Consider the following 18093-nt stretch of genomic DNA (forward strand, 5'->3'; position numbering starts at 1 on the left):
GATCGCCTATCTATGGCGTGTTCGATCATGACTTGTCAATGAAATCTAGACATTGACATGGTACCTTTCAACATCTTTCCGATATCTAAGTCAGTTGAGATGGTAGTAAAGTAGAAACAGAGGAGGAGCTTTAGGGTTTCTTGGTAAGAGATGGGATCTCATTAGGATTAGGTTGCTTGGATCATGTTGGATCAAGATTTCGGGTAGGGATTAGGTTGACATCTTTCACCGTGTGAACTCCCCGTGGTCGGTCATGTATGATCCAAATTCGAGCTGATCAACGGAATGTTGGTCTATAGCCGGTTCATACTTATCGGTTAAATTTTTATATCGTCCTTGAATCATTGACAAAATAAATGGCTAAGATGATGCACAACCTGGGGACTATTCCGTTTCTCCGTTCCCCTACCGTAACGCTCAATCTTACCGTACGTCTTGACAATTAATGGTTCAATTTTTAAAAGAACTCTTCTCCAAAAGAGTTTTTTAAAATTTAAACTGTTCAAAAGAATTTGGAAGGTAAGATTGAGAGCGCTTAGAGGAGCGGTGAGACAGATTGGTGGGTAGACTTTTTGGTAGAAAAGCCGGCCCTAACGAAGAAGAGGTCCAGTCCATAGCCTTAACATTAAGCACCATTATACAAAGACAAAAATCTGTTCCTTCAGATACCCGCCATTCGTTGATCAATAAAAGGTCCCCGCCATTTATTAACCAACTTCTACCGGATCAAACCAACTCTCTCCCTCTCTCTCTCTCTCTCTCTCTCTCGTGCACGACTTTGCTCAGTTTGATGAGAAGAAGCATACGACAATGGCGGAGCTAGGGTTCGAGGATCAGATTTACCAGCAGAGACCGGACTTCGTCATAACTCGGGACGCAAGTCCTGATTCCGTGATCTTCACCAGCCTCTTCTCGTCCGCTTCTGCAAGCGTCGATCGCTGCTCCTTCGCTTCCGATACTCTCGACCACGACTCTCCGCTCTCCCAGGAGGTCCCTCTTCTTACTCACTCCACTTCAGTTTCAACTTTCACTGATTTTTACTTCGGTTTGCTATATTGCGAAAAAAAAGAAGACAGTTCAGTGTAACCGAGTGCGTTAAAGCTCAGATTCAGGCGAGTGCAACTTTTTCGTTGCTTGTCGTTCAAGCTGAAATGAATCGAACTGGAAATCAAGTAATACGAGTAGCAAGTTTGACCTAAATTAATTTTTGTCAAAAGACAGACTCAGAACCAGCCTTGAGCTAAAACTCGAGGTGCGACGGCTTTAGGCGCCGAAAATTTACAGATGTTACAGGGTCCTTCTACTTCGGTAATCCTTGTAATAGTCCACGAAAAGAGGGCCCTATCTTTCACCTTCTCTTTAGACCCTCGAAAGGTTAAGCCGGCTCTTCGGAGAGTCCGTATTATTTTTTGTAAATTTGTAATAATCTTTAGTATTTAGTTTTTCGTCATAATTTTTTTCGAATCAATCATTCTTGACTAAAGGAATCAATGAAAATAGGGACCTAATATGATAAAAAGTTCAGATAAGACGTCCAAAGACAACTCCATAAATAACTGTTTCATTTTTGTTTGTCTGAAGCGAATTTTTGGTCGTAATTTATTTAATCTTAAGACTGAAGAGGAATGATTAATTTAGAAAATTTAACGTGAATTTAATACGATAATTTTGACCACAGAGGCGCTAATTCATGCAATCTTGTAATTGTTGATTCGTTTTACTGAATCTGCTCTGCATGTGAACATCACTATTCACTATCACAATCATACACTGAATTTTCGTAGATTTATAGGTATTACTGTAATGGATAGAAGTACGAGTGGAAACAAATCTGTCACTGTTAGAGACTTTTGATCGTCTGGAAAGAAACGACAGAACTTCAGCGTTAGAATTGGGCAATTTTTTGTTTTTTTTTGCTCAGAGTGTCAAACAAATTCGTCGATTTCGAAGAGTTAAAAATCGTAGATTTGCACCAGCATTTGGCAGGACATGATCGACGTGAGACTTCGAGTGGTGCTGATTCAGATCCAAGCAAGTCCACAGTTCACAGGAACAGTCGTAGCAGCAGAAAAGTTCAAAAAGCTAAAGGTAGTCTACACCTCACTGCAAGATAAGGATTCTTCAATGGAAAAGGGAAAAAACGAGGCCTTTGCATAAGATTTCATATTTCCGTCTTTTTCTCTCACTTACGAATCATTAGTTTCCTTGGATTGTACGCAGTTCATAAAGAAGACAGCGATGCAGATACGGGGCGAACAAATGAAATCCTAGCTTCTGGCAGAAACTCCTTCTCTCAAGCACTCAAAGGTACTACACAGAACAATTGTAACTGTAAATGGTAACTCTTACCCCATCTCGGACCTTTACTCAACCTTTTACTCGAATTTGAATTAAATAGTTTAGTCACCACCGAGGAGGTAGTCTGAGTTGGCAAAGGTGCGGACGAAAGTCCCTCCCTCTACACGCATTTGTGAGTTCGAACTTGCTTGCGGTAATAGTCCTTGTCAAGGAGATGGCGTGTGTGGGGGCACCATTGTCCAACTCGGGTCTTAGTGGGGTTGTGGTGATGGACTGTCTATGCTGGGACGGTGACCACCTTATAATTAGAGCAGCTCCCAAGCATACATTTCATCTCAGTTAGGACTCTTATGGTCACGTCCAAGGGCTGTCAGTTACAATGGTTGCCCTTTCCAAACCGTTTAACGATGGTAAAAAGGAAAAAATTAAATTTAGTATGATATGTTGCACACTAATGGTAAACTCGAACCTAAGCCTACATTTGAGTAAAATTCAATGTGATAGAGGTTTAACTCGAGGAATGGAGGAAGTTTTCAAGGTTTTACTTGAATTTGAGTTTGAGTAATGGTTGAAGATGCTCTAACGGATAACTGCATCTTTTATAGACATTAATTGCACTGGTTGTTGAATCAGAATGTCAAGACAGGAGATCCGGAACTGGAGTTCTACCGGAAAAGCCAGACAGGCAGGGGCCTAATTTGCAAGGTCTGAACAATCATATAACCGATGCCACAAACTCTTCTTCCCCACCGTTTGGAGCCATGAAGAATATCTCTGTTTTGACTCGGCGAACTGGGATGTGTCCGAGCCCTGGAATGCCTAATTATCGGCACAGTAGTGTTGCGATGCAGAAAGGCTGGAGCTCGGAACGTGTTCCACATAACGGTGCCAATCGGAGGCATTTTGGTGCTGCATTGTTGCCTTTAAATAATGGAAGGATGTTGCCTTCAAAATGGGAAGATGCGGAGAGGTGGATTTGCAGTCCAGTTACTGGTGATGGTGTCACGAGGCCCTCGTTTCAGATGCCACAGAGGCGGCCCAAGTCCAAGAGTGGGCCTCTTGGGCAACCTGGGATTCCATATTACTTGGTACAGTCACCAGCGGTGCCCACGTTTCATGGTGCCAGCGTAGGGAACTTAATGGATGGGTCTCCATTTTCAGCTGGGGTAATAGCACCAGATGGTTTCTCAGTTCGTTCAAGTGTAAGCAGCGGTGCAGGTGGAAGTTTTCCTAATCGTATAGAGCCTTGCATGGCAAGGTCAGTGAGCTTACACGGGTACTTTGAACTGCCGATCCAATCATTTTTGCCTGGCCCCCAAGGTAAAGGTTCATTATTTTGGATTTGTTGCATAACTTGCATTAATGTGACCTTTGTTCGGGCTAAGTGAACATAGTTCTCCTGCGAACCTTGCTGATAATGTAGCAGCCAGTTTAAATTTACTTGAAAAGAAGAAGAAATGAGTGGACAAATTTTTTATATCATAATCGACAATGTACTATTAGTTGCATTTGCCCATTTGACAATTCACATGAATACATGCGAGAATGGTTTACATTACTAGTTGCATGACTTTTGGTATTCTTATCACTTTGGATTCACTGGACACATCATGTGGCGTAAGGTAGTAGAATATGTGATCTCTGTAAGAATTGCTCTGTGACATTTTGTTCCTTAAACTTTTATTGGATTATGATTTCATCCGCTGACTTTGTAAAGATACCAGTTATGGATGTTTTCATGAAAACGCTGTCACTTTCCATTGCCTTTCCATATCTGAATAGGATGCAAGTTTTAGATGCTGAATTTCAACTATAAGAATTTTTCGAGACTTTTTCTCTGTACTTCTTTTGCTTTTCCCTTTTTCTTTTGTGGATTTGTTAATTGTTGGGGTGATGGTTGGTTTGTACGGGGGGCAGGTTTTCTTTCAGTTTATGTAGGATTTCACTGCGTGGAGTTGACCATGGCTTTAGGAATCATTGCATGACTGAAACTGGCATAGAGGACAGTGATTTTAATTATATGCAACAAATGTGTTCTGGAAATTTCTCATCAAGAAAAGTACACAAAAATTTTCTGTTCAGTTGCGTGGAGAGGATTTACAATTGTTTCTAAACTTATTCAACATGCTCCTTTCGCCTTTTTTATAAAGTTCCTTGTGTTGATGATCTGTGACATGCAAGGAAGCATTCCAGCTTTATATGGTTTGGATTTATTACCAATTTAAATCTATGTTTCTCCGATGAGTAAATGATAAATCTATTGTTTTTCCCCCCCTTTCTGGTTGTGATTGTTGCTAATGGATGAAACATTACAGATGAGAAACTTGATGGTGATAAGGATGCAGCCACCAATGTTTCTCGTGCTGATTCAAGAAGGGATGTGGCTACCCAGATGAGCCCAGAGAGTAGCCCTCACTCATCTCCCAAAAGGAGGCTGTCCTTCTCACCCTCAACTCCATCCAAGCTTGCCATAGTGGAGCTGGAAAGTGTCGAGTCGTCCAAATTGGAAGTGAAAGATGTGCAGGTGGATGACCAGTTCACTGTGACTGGGTTGTCCAAGAGACATAAAGCTCGGCTTCCAGGGAAAAGCTCAGAAAATGTCAGTGACTGGAAAAGGAAAGTTTTGGAGTTTGGATGTTCTGCTTGGGAAGTTTCTGAGACAGCAAAAGGCATTTCTAAGTATGTGTTTTTGGTTTATCCAGCCCATCTTTTTGTTTTCCTCATTTTTTTAGACCAGTTGAGGTGATCAATGATCATAGTGCCAGACGGCTCTGGAGATTGGAGAGAGTAGAGGCAATCTACATTTGCTCTCTGGTGCCATGCACAAGAAGTATTAGAAAGAACCTTTGAATTCACTTGGTTGAGTTTATTTATGACTTTTTATGTTCAAACAAACATAGTTGAGTTAGTGCCAATATGAATATAGAAAGACCAGAATAGTGCAATTTTGCAGTTGATATATAATTATATATAAAGGGAAAAAAACAGGATTGTTTTCTGTGGGGACTGAGTGTGCTAACATCCACAGGGCTGCATGATGGGTCTCTGGAGGACCTGTTTTTGCTTAGCTTTTAGCTCAATAGTTTCAAAGTCCATGTTACATTAACCTTGCTCAAGTTCTTACTTTTTCCTCTGCCAGTTGTTCCTAAAACTTCCCAAAAATCCTGTTGAAAAACCTCTCCAAAATGAATGGTGAAATTGACAGTTGTTAAAATTTTATTGTGGATACAGAGTGAAGAGGGAGGAAGCCAAAATCACTGCATGGGAGAAGCTTCAGAAGGCAAAAGCTGAGGCAGCAATAAGGAAACTAGAGGTTCTTTAAAGATTCCTTTTAATACATGTTTCATATGTTCAGATCTTTAAGTTGTCATGAAATATTGGGCTACTCATCTGTTATGTATGCACTAGGTTTTCATTAACTTAAGCACGCAGCAATCAATTATGTTATGTTACAACATTTTGAGGAAAATGTATCATGTTTAAGATCTGCATGTTGTACCACGATAATATTTCCAGGAGGTTTTCTTAGTTATTGACCTAGAACACTTGGTTCAGATGAAAATTGAGAAGACAAGATCGTCATCCATTGATAAGATTATGAAAAAGCTGAGATCAGCTCAAAAGAAGGCCCAAGCAATGAGGAGTTCAGTGTCAACCAGTAAGCCCACTCAAGTTGCCAGGACATCACAGAAGGTCATATCTCTCCACCGGACCTACCAGATTAGTTCCTTGAGCGGCTGCTTCACCTGTCACGCTTTTTAGTTCGTCATCCAGATATCTGTTGCTCCATCTGATTGACCTAACGACAGGTAGCCTCTACTTTTCTTTTCTATATATAATCTTGAATTTACCCTGCAAATTTGGTTTGCTTGAGTGGCCAAAGGTCACAGTGTTTCCATAAGCTATTGAAATTTACATACAATCATGTTACAATCTTTTTAATTTGGAGCAACGTATGAAGATATGTTGTGAATAAATTCTTGATCTTCGACAATATATTGATCACATTGATTCAGAAGGTTTCAAGTTATGAACACATTAAACTTGTCCCTTGTCTACTTGTAATGTGACTAACGTGTTTCAATTTTCACATGCACAGAACAGATCTGTTTTGCTTATGAATGTTGTTTATGGTAAGATCGAATGCATGAACTGACGTTGGTGGCATCAGTTAGAGGGTTGTAAAAGTTTTCACATTTCAGTATGTCATCCCGAAATGCTGAGACAGAATTTAACTTCTTACTATATTTCGTGGAAGTTATTGAAATCTTCCGTCACCACAAATATTGTCATCCTCATTCGTTTTACTAATACAAGTTTTCTTCCAAACAGCGAGTCTTAAGATCTTTTTCAAGGCATGGAAAGAACGACCACTTGAAGCGTGCCCGGGGTGACATTGTACAGAGCAAGGCTACTTTGTTTTTTTTTTTTGGTATCAGCTCAGTTCTGTGGTTGAATAAAGCACCGTTGTGACATATTTTGTGCATCAAATGTGTGTTCTAGGTTGTAGGATTCTTGCCTTTGTGCAGAATATATACTTTTCTTGTTAACCCTCTTTTCCGCGATCAGAATTTGAAGCTAGACATACGGATACATCTTCTACCTCTTACTATTAATTACATTTCATTGCACCTAACATTTGTGCAGATTCAACGTAGATTCTCTTCTTCTCTACTTCGATGTTCTTCTTCGACTGTTCACGTCCATAACTAAGACTAATCAGTCAGCGTGTTTTGGGACAAAGTTGTCTAGATACAAATGCGTTTGCAGCCATCCGACGTTGGGGACGTGAATGCATCTTGTGGGATCTATGTACATTGAACGGCTTCAAACGTATCTCTATCTTAAACTATGTCCAAACAAACGTGTCCGTAGCATTTATCGGATATATATTAGTACTATGAATCTGCGTTATGTCCGGAGCATTCACATTAATTCGAAGGAAAGGAAGGATAGCAAATGACAAAAACTGATGAATATAGTATAGTGTGGGAATTTGAACTGTCCTCCACTATTTTGTTGTTGATGAACACCTCAAATCTAGAAAAACAGGAACAATGGTTAATGTGTACCCTCGAGCTGGGCATCTTAAACTTTGAAATCTCTTCTTCTTCTTCTCAAAAAAGAAAAAAAGAAAAGAAAAGAAAAAGAAATAGAAGAGAAAAAAAAAAAAAGCCAATAGAAATCTTCATCATCAACTCTCTTGGGCTCTGTGCAGAATATCTCCAGAAATTGTCAGCTACACCAAAAAATTATCTTCATTGGATATCTGAAATAATTTTGAAAGACATTTTACCTTTCAAAGAATGTCACAACAAAGATGTGTTTCCATTCTTTTTTACAGAACAAACTGATTTGTTTTCGTTACAAAAAATGTTTCGTCAAATGATGTCTAATCAACATGATTCTTTTTCATATTTGACGTTCTTGGCAAACTCTAAAAAATAAACTGTCTCAATCATGAAATGAGCAAAAAAGAGCGCCCACAGATGGACGGACAAAAAGGATACAAGTCCTTTTGCATACTTAGTTTATAGATATATATATATATATATATATATATATATATATATATATATACACACACACATACACAGTCAGTCTCAAATGATGGAGTCCTTATTTTAGTTAAAATGTGGACCTCCTCATTTCTCCTATTTTCCGATCGAATTTTGATGATCCGAGCCGCTCAATGTGTTCAGAACGTGATTTTAAGAGTACCCGCGAGAAATCGGCAAAAAAAAAAAGACCGGGAAGGGCTTCATCTGAGCAGTTTTTGTTTGAACCGTTCGATAAAAAACAAACAAAAACTGCTCGGATGAAGCCCTTTCCGGTCATTTTTTTGCTGATTTCTCGCGGGTACTCTAAAAATCACGTTCTGAACACATTGAGCAGCTCAGATTATCGAAATTCAATCGCGAAAGGGAGGTCCACATTTTATTAAAATGAGGTGGTCCTTACGGGAGACGGAATATATATATATATATATATATATATATATATATATATGTGTGTGTGTGTGTGTGTGTGTGTGTGTGTGTGTGTCGGGACGGTTCAAGGGACACCCAAAAAAATACCTAAAAAAACACCCCAAATCTCAATCTCATAGTTTTCGATCAAATTTTTATGATCCGAACCGTTCAATGTGTGCAGAATGTGATTTTAAGGGTTCATTAGAGAAATTAGCAAAAAAAATGACCGGAAAAGGCTTAATTTGAGCAGTTTTTATTTGAACCGTTCAATAAAAAACTGTTCGAAACTGTTCGGATCAAGCCCTTCTGGGTCATTTTTTTTGCTCATTTCTCGCGCGTACCCTTAAAATCACGTTCTGATCATATTGAGCGGCTCGGATCATCAAAATTTGATCGGGAATTATGAGGTATTTTTTTTGGTGTCCCTGGAACTGACTTAGAGGAATTTTCAAGTGAGGAATCCCTCATTTTGTTAAAATAAGGGACTTTCATTTCCCGATCAAATTTTGAAAATCCGAACCGTTCAATGTGTGCAGAATGTAATTTTAAGGGTTCCCACGAGAAATCAGCAAAAAAAATGACCGGGAAGGGCGTCATCCGAGCAGTTTTTTTTAACCGTTCAATGAAAACTGCTCGGATGAAGCCCTTCCCGGTCATTTTTTTTTGCTGATTTCTTACGAGGACCTTTAAAATCACGTTCTGATCACTTTGAGCGGCTCGGATAATCGAAATTCAATCGGTAAGGGGAGTCCCTCATTTTAATAAAATGAGGGATCTCTCACCGGAACCTAACTCTATATATATATATATATATATATATATATCTCCTCAATGTTTCATTTTTTCCAAAAAATCACTCTAACCCGCCCAACCCCCTGGGGTTGGTTGCGTTGCCAAAAACACAACCCGCTGATCATATCATAAGAAAAATACCTCACCTCACCCACCCCACCTGACTTGTACACATCCGTAATTGGAAAAAGTTTGTCACTTCAAAACAGATACTACACGTTTGGCATACGCCTGCTCTGAGCGAGATCTTTCGGACACATTCGTATATTAGCTACACACAACTCATTAACATCTTCAACTTCAAATCTGGTGGACATCAACCCACCAAGCTAAAGTTCCCTCCTAATGAGCCTCCAAACTCAGACAAACCGACTTTGCAAGGCCATTAAGCACTGCAATTCAGATGAACTTATTATCGGCTACTTGGTACAAATGGAGAAAGATTAATGCTGAACTAGTCATGGTTACCATTTACAACTTGTTGGACAAGGATCGACTCCGAAGGAAAGAATCCAATTCTTATGGCAATATCGTAGTCTTGAGGACAATGAGCTGCTAACCCCGGGATCAACGTTCCAAATAGCCTAACCAGTGTCATAAACCAGGTTTCCTTATAGTCTAGACCACACATGTATGGGAGTATCAAACTCCTAACCAGCTCCCAAACAGCATTTTGGTTCTTGGGTATTGCCCATAACAAGGAGAAGTAATTCTCGTCGGGTTCCTCCCTCACGACCTGCATTAATTAGGTCGATGCGTTAGCGACACTCCATTGCATAGCTAGAATATATAGTGAATTTTAACGACTCAAATATAGCTCAAAAACTCGAGTACTTTGGTTTGTTTATCCACCAAAGATTGAGAGAGACGAACATACCTTCCCTCTGTAGAAGCTGTTGACGTAAAGACAAGGCCCAAAGTGCTTGTACAAGATTCGGGTTTGATCATCGTACGGCAGCCTAGGCACCACATCATTGCAGTAAACATACCTCAAATACTTCACATCATGAATCCTCATTTTCTCCCCCATCCAGTTCCCAAATTGCTCATTCCCCACCATAGGCTGCCCGAAAGTGTACACCCAATCCAAACTCTCCAACAACTCTTTCTCCTCGTGCAACACTAACCCTGCCGCGAACAAAATCGCTAATGCCCCTCCCAAGCCATGTCCTGTCAGTATAAACTTTACGTTTTTATCCTTTTTCAGTTCCTCTTTGAGTTTCTGTCTGAGGGTGTAGTAAGCGTATTGTCGGCCCGAGCCCTCGTCTATCATGTACTTGGGCCAGCCCGTTTTCTTCTGCAAACCCAGGGCTCTCAAAAAGCCACTGTGGATCCTACCCGCGGCGCCTTTCAGCTGATACCATGAGATATCGATGTTTGTCCTCCATTGGTCCGCGTCAAAGGGCTCTGTTCCTCTGAATGCAACCACTATTAAATTAGGGTTTGAGGTGGTGTCTTTGAACATTATGGCTTGTGTTCAGCATTGATGCTGGTAATCTGTAAAACTTTGGATCAGATCAATTTTAGCTTCCAATTACCAAAGAAAATTCTAGTGACTACACGAAAATTGGAACAAAATAATGGAGTATATAGTATGGAGGGTTATCAATTGAAATTTACCTTAGTCATTCTGGCTCCGTTTATTAGGCATTTACATCGAAACAAATAGAGCCTTATTCATTTAATTACATTAAATGATGACTAATGTGCTGCTTACCATTCCAGAAGTTGAACCACCCCAAAACTTCCATCTGTGAAAAGGAAAAGCAAATTTCTTTCATCATATATAGTATAATCCACCATTACTATCATCAAGATTCCAAGTTTAAGATCAATTATAATCCCAATTCCGATTTTGCAGTTTTCCCCAAACCTGCCCCGGTACACGAAAAATTGACGGAGACTGCGCGCCCTGATAAGGGATTCATGATAGTTACCTTCCAGTGGTCTATGATTACACTTTGGCCAAAGGCTTGATGCTCGTAGGCCAACTTAGAAGCCATTATAGAAAGTGCTGCACCATATCTGTTGTCGGTTGTTTCGATATTCTTGTCTAATTCCACTCTCGTGCCAATAATACATCCCAACACTGATACGAACTTTGCTGACGATTAGGGGTGTTCAAGAAAACCATCCGAACCGTAAAACCGGTCCGATCCGGACCGAACCGTCCAATTTGGTCCGGTTCTGTGGTTCTATGGTCAGGTTATGGTTCCAAAAAATAAGAACCGTTAATTTTGGTTCGGTTACTGGTTCTCAATTAATGAACGGTTGTTAGAACCGAACCGGACCGTTTAAAACTAAGATAAATATAGATATACTTATGTGTGTGTAATTAAATATGTACTCGAATTTGGTAGGTTAATCTTTTCCTTGCTAAAATTAATTTATTTAGAGATGAAATTTCATTTATTAGGAAAGCTTTTATTTTCTTCCTTCCTTTCCTATTCCACGAAATTATCTTTCTATTTCTTTAATTTTATGAGTTCATATTTTGTAAATAAGTGTTTGATGCTTATTGGATAGAACCGGAACCGAACCAAAACCGAACCGGTCTTGCGGTTTGGTTCTGGTTAGGTTCCATGCATATATTGATTAGGTTCTGGTTCTCAATTTTCTAGAATCGTTTGAAATGGTCCGGTTACTGATTTTCTAGAGAACCGGACCAATCCGGACCGTGTACACCCCTACTGACGATCTATCAGGTTTCACTACCGATCCTACAACCACCACCATATTTACGTATAAAATCCACGAAATTTCATCAATTTTGTACTAGATCAATGAACGAAACGATTAAGCATTCTTTTCCTAATCGGTTTTGAAAAAGAGTATCCGGAATATTCATTCCAAAACAAAAAGAATTTTGAATTCAGAAATTGATATATGTACATATAGTACTGTACACCAAACCTTTCAAGATGTTTAGCAAGAGCCACCAAAAGCCTCCATTGCTTGAGGGAAGATTAAGGCACATCTCAATTACATACCCCAACCAAGCCATAGGCTTCTTCAAGTATAGAAGAAGCTTCTGCACATAGAGGGATATGAAAATGATCCATCTTAGCTCGAGACCCCTTAAATGATTCAGTTCTGAGGTCTCGACAGATTTTTTCATCGCTAAAGAATTATCAGACGTAAACATGATTCGAACAAGATCAAGTAGCGTCGCATCGTGTGGCTTCAACTCCAAGTAGTTTTCCATGAATTTTTGGTGCAGAAGAAGATGAAGATCGAGTCGGTAAGATTAGGAATGAGTTGCTCCATCAGTGATTTCAACGGACTTATAGGCATGTCTATAAAAATGCCACTAGAGCAATGTTGCATGTCACCGATTAATTTTGTAAATTATTTCACGTCACTATATATATACCGAATAAAGTGAGATATTATTGCATCACTACTACCGAATAACGCTACCGCAAAAATGACATTTCGTGACAAAACGTTGTGACGAAATCCGAGTTTCATCACTACTGAATAAACTGAGAGATATTATTGTCATACATATCTATTTAATGATAGTTATTTATAAACACGAAGAGAATTATGAACACTCAATTAGTTGGTGCTAAAAAAAAAAAACCCCGAGCGATAACCTCTTTCAATTAATTTTGCAAGTAAATTGGAGGTTTTAGGAGCAATAATACGGAAAAACCATATAAGTAATGATACTCAACATAAGGAAATGATCAATGGTCAATGCTTTGAAAAATTCAATAACTATATCATGGAGGAATGAGGATTGGAGGGAAATATCATTGTTGTATTTTTTTTTTATCAGCAAGAAGATAATTTCATTAACCATAAAACAAAGTACAGAGATAATAGGGGCTTGGGTACACCCGCCTAACCATCCAAGCTCCTCTACTCTTAACCACATGGAGGAAACTAATTTAGACTCAACAGGATGAGCCCACCCCTTCTCCTAAATATCATTGTTATATAGGTCATTAATTTACCAGTCTACTATTTGTTAGCCTTGAACTGTCTTGCTTCACGAGAAATTTTTGGGTGCCAGGTGGGTACCACGTCATCCGGCCGATGTGGTGTCCGAGCAACACATTCAAACCGTTCAAAAGTGTATTGGACGGCCCAAATTGAAACACTTTCTTTCCTCTCACCCTAACACTCTCTCCTATTTCTCTCTCCAAATCCAAGCCGTCCAAAACTAAAATGGACAGTCCGGATGCGCCGAGCGGACACCACGTGCTATCTGCTTCGCACTGAAAATCTTCTCCTCTCATACTAGCATAGTTGTTATTTAGTCTGAAAGGAGTTATTAATTTACAAGTCTACTTATAAATGGTTGTTTTAATTCGGCAGGAGTTGTTAAATGGGTTTTTCCAAAGATGTCAAACCTTTTGTTTTGACCAACAAATTCACAAGTAAAATTCCACAAATTTAATAATAACACGCGTTTATTTTAACGTAATAAGTTTCAAAACATCCGATGTGGTCCAAAGTGAAATTTACTCCAGAGACCACTTCTAGTGAAGTTGGTAACTCATTTTCTTCATTCCAGTAGTGACCAAGGTTTGAGTCTCACGAGAGACAGGGCTTTGGGGACCAGGGCTATGGATAGCCTTTGGACCTCCCTGTGTTAACTCTAACACCCTCCACCAACCCTCGCTAATGTATACAATATTGGTAAAAAAAAGAAGTGAAATTTACTCTAAACATCCGCATTTGGCTTTATAAATGTCTAATCCCCACCAAGTGCAAACCAAATGATGAAGCTAGTTGCGTAGGTTGTGAGGCATGGTTCTGGCACGAAAATGAAGATATGATGAGGATGAGTACCAGAGTCCTTACGAAACATTTTTAGGACATTGAGCATGGAGAGGAGTTGCGACCGCAACTTCGCTGGCGCGGCTGCGGAATCCTGATCAGAAGGTTCCTACACACTGCCATGAAATGGCGTCCATGACTTCGTAGCTTTTAGAAGGTGATCCAACGCACTGTCACACACGTATTGGGAGAGTTTTTTTGAGAGGAAAACACATACAAGTGCATTGTGAGGAATTAATATCACATGCACCACTTTCCACACTTCGGGAAATCTAAAATCTAGCTGAGGTTTTGCTGGATCGATCAATCGCGCCAAATAGCCACCAAATCACAAAAACGAGATAATCAAATTACACAACGGCAGATATGATTACACATAAATCATGGATTTAATCTTCTGAAGCAACGGAATTTAAGAAGAGACTAGTTTGCGTACTAGTCCAAACGAGATTAACAACTCGAATCCACGAGCAAACCTTACGCACAAGGAAAAGAGAGAAAAACTCTGAATATTATTGATAGAAAACTGCATAAATATTAGGTTACAAACCCTTATATAGACCCGAAACCCTAGAAATCCAAAAAATAAAGTTAGAAAATAAAAAGTCTCAAAATTTGAGATTTTTCCTAAAATTGGAAACAGAAAAGAAAAATAAGACTTTTTCAAAAAGAATCAATTAATAAAGAATTATGGTCTAAAAGGTATTAATGAAATGAAACAAAACTTTTCAAAAACAACAAAATAATACAATTGAAGGCCTAAACGAAGGAATTATGCTGAAAAATATCAAGGCTTACAACTTAGGGTGGCGAGTCTAGACCACAGTACGAAAATAAGTTAGCCCACCAAGTTTGGGCCCGATTGGAACTCGTCCAAATTTTGCCAAATTAGGTAATTTGTAATTAAGCATTGTTTGGACTTCCGAGGCTACGATTGGTCCAATTGATCATGAAATTGGGTCTTCTCGTGTTCTACATCAGCTTCTCTCTCCCACTTCTCTCTCTGTTGCTCTCTTCCTCTCCTCCCCCACACTTGATACAAAACACACAAACACATACTTATATAAGCCTACATCTTACTTACAAACACAACTCATGAACACCTCCAAAACCAACTTTGGGAGGCCATTAAGCACTGTTACTCAGCATCAGCTACTTGGTATAAATGGAGAAAGATGAATGCAGGAACTAGTGGATCATGTTTTTTTCCTTGATAACCATCCGTCCAGGCCAACTTACACTCACCTCCATCAATTCTTGCGCCTTGAAGATTGGACCTAGTCACGTTTACCATTTAGAACTTGTTGGTCAAGGATTTCCGGAGGAAAGGATCCCAATCTTGTGGCATTGTCATAGTCTTGAGGACAATGAGCCGCTAACCCCGGGATAAACATTCCAAACACCCTAACCAGTTTCATAACACAACTTTCTTGGTAGACTGGACCATAGATGTATGGGAGTATGAAACCCCTAATCAGCTCCCACACAGCATTTAAGATCTTGGGTATTGCCCATAACAGTGAGAAGTAGTTCTTGTCTGGTTCCTCCCACACAACCTGCGGTCGATTGATGTGTTAGCGTTAGTGACACTCCATTGCACAGCTAAACTTAACGACCACAAAAAAAAAAAAAGTTCAAGCATGACTAGTTTATCAGGCAGGCCAATTTCAAAAGAGATCTGAAAGAACTTCTTTCGAGTAGCTCCAATTCGTTAAAACCTTATAAGCTGAACAAATTGAGTAGTATACTTTGTGTGAGTTTAGTTTGAAACATTAACGAACATAAAAAAATACTTCAAGTTTGATTTGTTATTGAAACATAACAATCCTCAAGGAATTTTTAAGTATGGCTCAAACTCAAGTAGTTTGGTGAGAGAGAGAGAGAGAGAGAGAGAGAGAGAGAGAGAGAGAGAGAGAGAGAGAGAGAGAGAGAGAGAGAGAGAGAGAGAGAGAGAGAGAGAGAGAGAGAGAGAGAGAGAGAGGGAGGTTTGGGGCTTACCTTCCCTCTGTAGAAGCTGTTGACCCAAAGACAAGGCCCAAAGTGCTTATACAAGGTCCCAGCTTGATCATCATAGGGCACTCTAGGCACCAAATCAGCGGAATAAACATACCTTAAATACTTCACATCATGAATCCTCATTTTCTCCCCCATCCAGTTCCCAAATTGCTCATTCCCCACCCTAGGTTGCCCATAAGTGTACACCCAATCCAAGCTCTCCAACAGCTCTTCCTCCTCATGTAACACTAACCCTGCCAAAAATAAAATTGCTAATGCCGCTCCCAAGCTATGCCCCGTTAGTATGAACTTTACGTTTTTATCCTTTTCTAATTCCTCTTTGAGTTTCTGCCGGAGGGTGTAGTAAGCGTATTGTTGGTCCAAGCCCTCGTCTATTATGTCCTTGGGCCAACCAGATTTTTTCTGCACGCCCAGGGCTTTCAAAAAGCCACTGTGGATCCGACCCACGCCGTGGAGCTCGTACCATGAGAAATCGACATCTGTCCTCCATTGGTCTAGGTCAAAGGGCTCAGTTCCTCTGAATGCCACCACTATTAGGTTAGGGTTAGAGGTGGTGTCTTTGAACATAAAGGCTTTTGTTGAATATAGATTCTGGTAATCTGTGAAGTGTGAAACATTGGGTTAGAGCTTAATCTCAATATTCATTAATGCTAGGTACCTAAAAAACTTACTCAGAAGGTACCCCGAAAAGGGAAATCAAGGATCCAGATTCATTCAAAAAAAATGTGTGATCGATGATCATATACACCTTTTTTTTTTTAAATTCGTTTATAGGTTTTTTACACGAGCAGCTCACCTACATAACCCGAATTGTTCGTTTCGTAGACAACGTGGAGAAGAGTCACTATAAAAAATCAGCTTTATTGGACTTAAAAAATCAGCAAACAAATTGTGTATATTTCATAAATGAACTGTTTAAGTTTTAATTTACCAGTGCTTTAGATAAATATGAGGTCGAAGGTCGCTTCTCTACTGATACCTATACTTGATTAAACTAAGTTTTTAGAGAGATGTTATTCTTAGCAGTGTCCAAAGTGAACGGTTTGAATTACTATATTTTGGAGATCTTTTCCGAAAAAATTAGTTCCGAAGCGACATATATATATATATATATATATATATATATATATATATATATATATATATATAGTAGTATTTCGTTAATCACATTAAGGAAATTGTTTTAACGATCCCCATTTATCATTCACACTTTTTTTTTTGTTCTTATAATTGAAGCACTGAAAGAATAGTAGTGTAAATCTGCATAATAAGAACTAATTAATACAGGATATGACTGAGGAAGAAGGGAGTGCGAACATCACGCCCACACATTAAAGACACAATTATAAATGGAATAAACAAATGAGATGAGATCACAGTGGAATTATAGAATAATTGCATGTATATATATCCATAATTCCATATAAGTATCTCGAGGTCAACTGTCCTGCAACCGTCATAAAAAAAAAGATGGATTTTAATTGGTGTGTTGTTGGATCTTGAAATCCGGGCATATCGCTTGCTAGCTAAAATGGCTAGTGGGTTGCCTTCAAGAATGTATATAGAATAAATCAAAGTCGAGATTACAAGCAGGATCTACCTTATTCCTTCAGAACGAGGTTGAAATAATGAAAAAGACATGATAGCTAGCTACGTAGTGTCCCGGATTACTTCAGCATCATACATTTGCTAGAATTAAGGATATGATTTAGTCAATATTTGATTTGGTCAATATCCTTAATTGTGTAATCTTATTTTATGCCATAAGTGTAGAATATTTCCATGTAATCTTGTATTCTTTCCTTGTTAATGTTTGTACTATATATATTGTACAACTACGATGAATGGAATTATCAGAAAATTACTCCACAATTGTGTTTATTTTCATGGTATCAGAGCCACCTTCAATCTCCTTTTCTTAAACTCTAGAAATTGAAGTAGGTCCTGTATTCACAATTGTTGGTGTTTCTGTTCATATCATTCCGCTGCAAAATTTTCTTCTAGTGCCGTCATGGCTGAAGTAAGTGGTGCTAAATCACCAAAGAAGAACGAATCTTCGACTATTGTGTCTGGTCTCCATATGCAGGAAACATCCTCTCTCATCACTCCGGAACGGCTGGACGGTACCAATTATGTGGAGTGGTCTTTGAATGCCCGAAATAAAATCCGTGGGAGAAAACGTTGGGGTTATATTTCGGGTACCAAGGCTGCTCCATTAAATAAA

At 39.1% G+C, this 18093-nt stretch overlaps 4 protein-coding genes across 5 annotated transcripts in view; 1 reads left to right on the forward strand and 3 right to left on the reverse strand.

Moving 5' to 3' along the window:
* Positions 1–613: 613 nt before the first annotated feature.
* On the forward strand, positions 614–7161 carry LOC131331208 (uncharacterized). 2 transcript variants are annotated; one of them, XM_058365092.1, is made up of 8 exons: positions 614–990; positions 1977–2088; positions 2221–2307; positions 2932–3618; positions 4614–4977; positions 5530–5611; positions 5854–6107; positions 6946–7161. In XM_058365092.1, the coding sequence occupies exons 1-7, from the start codon at positions 811–813 to the stop codon at positions 6058–6060; spliced, it is 1719 nt and encodes a 572-aa protein (XP_058221075.1). In that variant the 5' UTR covers positions 614–810; the 3' UTR covers positions 6061–6107; positions 6946–7161. The 2 variants fall into 2 exon arrangements, with proteins under 2 accessions (XP_058221075.1, XP_058221074.1); XM_058365091.1 differs by lacking the exon at positions 6946–7161 and adding an exon at positions 6631–6934.
* Positions 7162–9460: 2299 nt separating this feature from the next.
* On the reverse strand, positions 9461–10809 carry LOC131331211 (triacylglycerol lipase OBL1-like). The gene is made up of 2 exons (XM_058365096.1): positions 9940–10809; positions 9461–9798 (listed from the first exon to the last, which is right to left on the reverse strand). Exons 1-2 carry the CDS (start codon positions 10525–10527, stop codon positions 9517–9519), a joined length of 870 nt encoding a protein of 289 aa, XP_058221079.1. The 5' UTR covers positions 10528–10809; the 3' UTR covers positions 9461–9516.
* LOC131328311 (triacylglycerol lipase OBL1-like) lies at positions 10748–12267 on the reverse strand. The gene is made up of 4 exons (XM_058361270.1): positions 11976–12267; positions 11729–11782; positions 11000–11166; positions 10748–10813 (listed from the first exon to the last, which is right to left on the reverse strand). The coding sequence occupies exons 1-4, from the start codon at positions 12265–12267 to the stop codon at positions 10748–10750; spliced, it is 579 nt and encodes a 192-aa protein (XP_058217253.1).
* Positions 12268–14731: 2464 nt separating this feature from the next.
* LOC131331209 (triacylglycerol lipase OBL1-like) overlaps positions 14732–18093 on the reverse strand; it is a 13103-nt gene continuing 9741 nt past the window's right edge. The window contains exons 4-5 of the mRNA XM_058365093.1: positions 15852–16468; positions 14732–15409 (exon numbers count right to left, since the gene is read on the reverse strand). Coding sequence (XP_058221076.1) covers positions 15131–15409; positions 15852–16468 — 896 coding nt within the window. The 3' untranslated portion in view covers positions 14732–15130. The remainder of the gene's footprint in view (positions 15410–15851; positions 16469–18093) is intronic.

This window comes from Rhododendron vialii, chromosome 6a, assembly GCF_030253575.1.
Source record: "Rhododendron vialii isolate Sample 1 chromosome 6a, ASM3025357v1".
Classification (NCBI taxonomy): domain Eukaryota; kingdom Viridiplantae; phylum Streptophyta; class Magnoliopsida; order Ericales; family Ericaceae; genus Rhododendron; species Rhododendron vialii.

Excerpts from the sequence above, each read along its gene's own strand:
- LOC131331208 (XM_058365092.1), top strand. The coding sequence starts at position 811 with ATGGCGGAGCTAGGGTTCGAGGATCAGATTTACCAGCAGAGACCGGAC. Across the intron at positions 2,308-2,931 it reads CTTCTCTCAAGCACTCAAAG|AATGTCAAGACAGGAGATCC; the intron begins GTACTACACAGA and ends TTGTTGAATCAG. Across the intron at positions 3,619-4,613 it reads ATTTTTGCCTGGCCCCCAAG|ATGAGAAACTTGATGGTGAT; the intron begins GTAAAGGTTCAT and ends GAAACATTACAG.
- LOC131331211 (XM_058365096.1), bottom strand. The coding sequence starts at position 10,527 with ATGTTCAAAGACACCACCTCAAACCCTAATTTAATAGTGGTTGCATTC. Across the intron at positions 9,799-9,939 it reads ACAGCTTCTACAGAGGGAAG|GTCGTGAGGGAGGAACCCGA; the intron begins GTATGTTCGTCT and ends TAATTAATGCAG.
- LOC131328311 (XM_058361270.1), bottom strand. The coding sequence starts at position 12,267 with ATGGAAAACTACTTGGAGTTGAAGCCACACGATGCGACGCTACTTGAT. Across the intron at positions 11,783-11,975 it reads CTTGCTAAACATCTTGAAAG|GATCGGTAGTGAAACCTGAT; the intron begins GTTTGGTGTACA and ends TGGTGGTTGTAG. Across the intron at positions 10,814-10,999 it reads TAATCATAGACCACTGGAAG|ATGGAAGTTTTGGGGTGGTT; the intron begins GTAACTATCATG and ends TCCTTTTCACAG.